Here is a 6,844-nt window from a genome sequence, read left to right as displayed (position 1 = left end):
GCTTTCCTTTTCTTGGTGGTAACCGAACCATGGGACTTGGCCGGGATGGCCGCCATAATCTCTTCCAAACTGGAGTTAATAAGTTCGAGAAGGCTCTTTTCTGGTTCATCCATGATAGGAGCACAAATAATAAGAACAAAGTTAACCCGACAATAGTAAATACACCGAAAAACAAGACACGCGACCACGCAAGCCCGACGCCGAACGGCTACAGACACGCCGAACGGCTAACAACAGTACCACGTGGCGCAGAGCAGTTCTTTGTTAACGGCAAAAACTTTAAGTAAAATTATCTCGAAAACCGTTAAAGATAACTTAACAAAATTTTTACACGACAAAAGGAACAACAAAAGACGTCGGAAAACGACAAGAATAATAACAAATGGCTCGTATAAAGCCCGATTGGCCCGAACAATACACAAAGTGCTGACGCCCGTAACACAAAATCTACCGAACGAAAAATGAAATTGTTTACACTTACAGAGTCCTTTCTTAATGCCCTGTCCAACGGTATCTAAATTTCAGCAATCTACACAAAAATTCCGAAGTTACCGCGAACTGAAAACGGAGCGCAGAACCAAGCATACCAACACGTCCGACTTTCCGAGTCGACTCTAGGTTTAAGTACCTGAACAATCCTGGCGACTTTCCAGGGATCTGGGTACCATAAAGAAGGGATGCGTTATAAAGGTTAATTAACAATGTCCAAGTTTGCGTCGTCATCAGGGCAGAATGATTCGAGTTTTTTAGAGAAGACGTCAAGAAAAATAGCAGCGATGCGTGGACTGGTAGGCTTCGATACAGAATCTCCATCCTTCTACGTTTGTTAGTATAAAGCTTCGTAACAAAACCACGGGGATTTCTCGACGCGCCGGTGAAGTAATCGCGCTAACTTTTGACTTTTCCATTTTTAATAGCGTGTTTGCACGACTGAAAATTTACATTCAGTTTTGAAACAATACTTAAAAATTACAGAAGCTTCCTAAGTGATTGGCAAGCAAACATAATATATTTACAACACCCGTTGTACTTGCAATGGGAAAACCGACAAAGTTCCTTATGACAAGACAATACACAATATGTACAAACAGAATAGATGCCCATGTTACTGAAGTGTCATAAGCGAGGGACACTCACGAACATTGATACTCGCAATGGGAGACCGACAACACCGACAAATATACGAAAAGGAGTGCATTAACATAAAACACTGAAATTTAATAAAACTATTTCATTTTACAGAAAATAAATCATGTATTCTACATCAAAGAAAAAACAGAATCCAATGCCAAAATATGCAAAGGGTAAACCAAATTATGTAAATGAAGTTGAAAAAAAGATATTCAAGACACTGATTCCTTCTTCACATCAGTTGAAGGAAATTAATTTATATTTAAATGAAAAAAATAAAAAAAGAATGGAAAGCTTAGAGAAACTGATTTCTACATCATCAACTGTAGATATAAAAAATGTTTTAAAACATCAATATAAACTACTAGGTGAGAAGAAGAGAANATTATCTATATATATAAAAATGAATGTATGTGTGTCTGTGTGTCTGTCTTATGTCCTTCATGCATTACCACACCGTTTATCCGATTGCCGTGAAACTTCGGGAAGTTTTTTTAATTTTTTAATACACTCCCGCGAAGTACATTTATCCTACGATAGATGACGCGCGTTTACACGATCATTCGCGCACAGCGTGTTCGATCGATTTAAAATTGTGAGGACCATTTCCCCCTTCAAAAAATATCTCTACATATGCATTTGTGAACTGTTATTTACGATATTTATAATAATTTTTGTTTAATCACTTTATTTCAACTTTCTTTTGCTAATTACGTATTCGCTCAAGCTTCGTTAAACCTTAACTGTACCCCGAACAACAACCGAAGTTGTAGAAAGAAATTCGCGTATTTTACCGATCTAGGTATCCCCTCTTTTCCAAATTTTAATATCGACTCAAAATAATTTAAAAAGACAAATTACAATAAAACGGTTTATTATCCAACTATCAGAAATTTTACAACGCGCCAAGGAAGAGAGAAAGGAGCAATTAAATAATTAAAATTATAAAGGATTAAAAAATATATATATATAAATGGGGAATATCGCACTTCTGACAATCGCTGCCAGTGTGTGAGGTAAATTTGGAGAATCCGTGCTTCTCGCATGGACAACTGAATGTGGCCGGTTCACGCGTTGGAAAACCTTCTGATTTATTCGTGTACGCACCAGACGGAAAAACAAAAAGTATCGTGTATCCACAAGCACTCCAATAAATAAATAGAATTGAAACGACACTTTGAAATGTTTTCCCGATGAAAACGAATAATAATAATAAGTTTCAATAAAAATGATAAAATGTAAATTGAATTCTTCCGCTTCCGCTTTACACAAGTTCGACTTAAGCCTGGACTCCACATTACCGGAATCCGCGACGTAATCGTAAAACTGAAAGCCAAACTGACGAAACTTTCAGTTTTATAACGTTCAGTTGAACAGAAACCAGACTGAAAGCAGAGTTAAAGATTATTTAACTTTTCCGTTTTCGTTCCGCGCTTCTGTCGTACTCCAACCAATAAAAACGCAAGGATTTGTGACGCGTAGTCACGCGCATTAGTCACGCGTAGTTTGATTGTCGTAATGGCGGAAGCTGTAGCGAAAACGATGAAAAAACAAATAGATTTGCAATTCTTCATCGAAGAAGTTAGAAAATACACACATCTGTACGGCAAAAAATGTAAATAATTCAAAGATTATTAACAATGAAATTCAAAGATTATTAACAATGAAATTGTTAATAATCTTTGAATTATAGCAAAATCAGTAGCGTCGTCCATGTTTGACTCTACGACAATTACAGAACTGATCAACAGATGGCGCATTTCTAGTGGTGTCGAGTTAAAACGAAAACATAACTGAAACGAAAACTCTATATGTTTCAGTTCTGTTTTTGAGTTTATGTTTTAAAGTAATGTGGAGTCCAGGTTTTACACTAGAAGATGAACTGAACATGAACTGGTTTACATTCTTCTTCCTAAACATTCATTTATAAACATTTCTACTTTAAATAATAAAATAACAGAATTGTCGTTTTCTAATTTGAGCGTTACGTCACAGGTACCGAAGAAACTCGTCGGCAGTGACGTTCCTTCCGCTTTCACTATTGTCGTTCGAATGTCGGGTGCTAATGTACGTCACTCGACGCAATTTGATACGTTCTGTTTGGGATGATGACGTTTGAATTTCTTAAGAGATTGAAATTTTCTCGTTATTTAACAATGTTTAGGTCTCGTCTGTGATGATGTACAATACACATACCAAATAACACTTCTACGCAATAAAGACAATCACTACTTATTGAAAGATCAGTCGTAAGATGAAGAATTATCTATTTATTTATTTAAACGCAAACGATCGAAAAAATAATTACCGATAGAAACTACAGTTAGCATTTAAGTCTGTAAATAACCGCATCTACTACAATTATTTCCTCATCTTTTAAATTACTTTCGTTTTCGGTTTTATTTTAAAGTTTGTTTCTCCGTATTCCTTTATCAAACTTCAACATCCTTCCTTTCGTTCGTAAAATTAATTAATTTTAGATGCAAACTGCCTGAATTTATATCAGTTTCTTACTCGAAGATGAATTTATTTTTATTTTTCAAATATAAATTATTTGCCAGAGTTTCGCATTTATATTGTACTTTAATTAACTTTATTAAATGCTTTAAATATTAAAAATGGTCGGAGTTTCCTTCACACGGGAAATCATTTCTGTTTTTTTTTAATTATTGCATTTTCTGTCTTCTTTACGTATCAAAAAAGGCATTTTTATTTTCTCTTAAGTTTGAGAAAAAAATAAGAATAATCCGCACGAAATATTTTACACTTGGTCATAAAATGAATGAAATTTCATTCAAAGAAATAATTTCCATTCGTACGAATATAAAACGAATAGAATTCATACATATTAATTTCATATTCGGTGATGAAACTTTTATTAAAGTAATTTAACTGCAGTCAGACAGAGACATTTTTTGTCACAAAACACGATTTATTAACACCATCCAGAAACGTCTTGCACACAGAAAATAAATATTATTTTATTTACAATATCGATTTGTTTAAAAGAATACCTCCCGTGTAATAAATGTGCGAACAGATTTTTTGTTTGTAAAACATTCATTTAATGTTAATCCGATATTGTTCCTTTCAAAGAAAGGAAAATAAACGAGGAAATTGAAATCCGTACACGTAATATTTCTGTCGGAAATGACGATTCGATGTCACTCATGTAATAATTTATAATGTTTTCAGTCAGTCAGAAGAAAATACTAACAGTAAGTTATTCGTAAATCGCGGTTTCGCTATTGTGTATTTTCCTCGACTGTTTTTGCACCTTTTCGTGTCGAATGAATTAGAATTTTCGTCGGACGAAATGAGGTTTGTTATCGTTTTTCAATCGCTATTTTTAGTGGTAAATTCTTGCCAAGAGTTTTGGCAACAATGGAAAAATTTTTCTTGTTCGTCATCGGCAAACAGCTGCCACTGATCAAATAACTTTTCCTCCGTTGAAATATTAGGTCAATCCTTATTAATCAAATGCGGCGAGGAAACGATTGACTCTCGTTTGATGCGATGCTTGAACGTTAAAAATGTACAAATGATAACATTTATAAATTGTTTTCTGTCGGGGATTGACTTTGGAATCTTCACTTTCGGATATGAAATCGAAAACATCCAGATATTGAACGAAACAAACCAGTATAACAGAAACTTCGAGAGCGCCTCGTTTATTAACATGTCCTCTCTGCGATCTGTCCAAATACGAGGCGTGAAGACGTCGGAACTTCTAAATTTAACATTTCGCAATGTTCCGTCTTTGACTTCATTGACAATCGAATACTATAACTTCACTTTATTTCCCAACAAACCTTTCCGAGAGTTAATTAATCTTTCCGAATTGTACTGTACATCAAGCGCGGTCTGTTAAGAGTTTTACCCGAAGATCTATTTTATAATCTTTACGGTTTGACAAAACTGGACTTAAGTTACAACAACATTGAATCGATTCACCCACTTGTCTTTAGATATCTCACTCCATTGGAATATTTGGATTTAAATTGGAATCGGATAAAAGATTTATCCAGTGACATGTTGAAAGGTCTTTCCAACTTAACGACATTTTCTATTACTAACAACCGAGAATTATCAGAAATTCCGTCTGGATTCTTTAAGAAACTGTTTAACTTGACTAAAATTAATGCAGAGTCTTGTTCTATTTCTTCACTCGAAGAAGATGTATTTTTTGACTTGATTAATTTGAAACTCGTCTATTTAGCTTACAACCAAATTGAACATCTCCCGCTAAATCTTCTGAGAAATAACAAACGACTGACACGATTTTCTTGTTGGCGTAATAAACTATCGTCGATTCCAACAGGAATTTTTCATGGGCTTTCTGAACTGCAATGGTTGAATTTGCGGAGAAACCGTTTAGAAATTCTTCCCGTAGACGTTTTTCAGAATTTGTCGTCATTGCAGATTCTCGATTTATCATTCAATCGTCTGACATTTCTACACGAAAACCTCTTCCTTCCATTGAGTAAGTTAACGCATCTCGATCTATTTCACAACAATTTCACTAAAATTTCTGGTAAGCATCCTTTTGGAAGCAGCAAGCATCTAACTTTTGTCCGTTTAATTAATGCGGGTTTGAAACAATGGCCAATGATAAATTGGACAGAATACAACTTAACTAGAGTCGATTTCTCAAATAATCGTTTTGAAACCGTCAAATTGCTAATTTACACGCCAAATCGCGTAACAATTCGTCTGTCTAATTGTAAAATCAGAACAATTTACATGGATGAGAGGAAATATGGATTTCAAATGCCAACTTATGATTTAAGTAATAACGAAATTACTTGCGACTACGAATTGCAGCAATTTATTTTTGCCCTTATGTCAAATATAAAAGTGGCAAAGAGGATGTTTCCAAATATAGAGAAGACGAAATGTTACGGAGAAGAAAGAAATTTGCTGGATAATACATCTCTCGTAGTCATAGGAAAGTATTGTCCGTTGAATTGCGAATGTTCTGCACATGATAATCACGTGATGGTGAATTGTTCCGGAAAGGGAATCGACAGAGTTCCCGAAGTTCTCGTCCCGAATGCCACGATTGTCGATTTGAGTAATAATTACATAAACGACTTGTCAGATGTCGATTGTGTGACGTGGAGAAACGTCACCCATCTGCATCTGAGTAATAACTCAATAAGTAACATTTCGGATTATGTTATTTTGCTAAACCTGAAATTTCTGTGGTTGGACGGAAACCGGTTAACCGAATTACCTTCCGGAGTAATGAATCTGATCGACGTTTCTTCGGAATTTAAGATTTATTTATCCAGAAACAATTTGAGTTGTAATTCTCATTCTCTGTTTACTAAAGAATGGTTGCTTAAAAACAGGAAGAAGATTGTAGATTTCTCCGATGTATTCTGCACCAGAAATTCGTCTTCTGTGTCTTTCGCCGAAATTGTTTTTAATGATCGTTGTAAACAAATTCCAGAAGATAATTTGACGTCGTCGGTAAATGTTTCGTGTACAAAATGCGTGTCTTCCGACGAAGTAAGTTCTGTTTTAGGATGGAAACTCGCAGTTTCTGTTCTTACTTCGTTGTTGTTATTAGGTGTGATTATTGTTGTTTCCATCGTTTATTATCGCAGAAGAAGAAATGACGAGAAAGAGCCAAAGACTGATCGAGACGAAGTGATTTTCTACAATGTTTACACTTGACGAATTCTGTAATTACGACAATTCAAATATA

The 6,844-nt window shown here is 34.9% G+C and overlaps 1 protein-coding gene across 1 annotated transcript in view; it reads left to right on the top strand.

Annotated features, from left to right (window-relative positions):
- LOC111630152 (protein slit-like) overlaps window positions 1-6,844 on the top strand; it is a 13,575-nt gene extending 6,731 nt beyond the window's left edge. The window contains exon 2 of the mRNA XM_023374204.1: window positions 4,970-6,844. Within this exon, the coding sequence (XP_023229972.1) occupies window positions 4,970-6,813 (1,844 nt within the window). The 3' untranslated portion in view covers window positions 6,814-6,844. The remainder of the gene's footprint in view (window positions 1-4,969) is intronic.

The sequence above is a fragment of the Centruroides sculpturatus genome, unplaced genomic scaffold (assembly GCF_000671375.1).
Source record: "Centruroides sculpturatus isolate CEXI.00-Female unplaced genomic scaffold, Cexi_2.0 scaffold521, whole genome shotgun sequence".
NCBI classification, from domain to species: Eukaryota; Metazoa; Arthropoda; class Arachnida; order Scorpiones; family Buthidae; genus Centruroides; species Centruroides sculpturatus.
The sequence above is the reverse complement of the archived record's forward strand: the minus strand, read 5'-3'. Positions and strand labels throughout refer to the sequence as shown.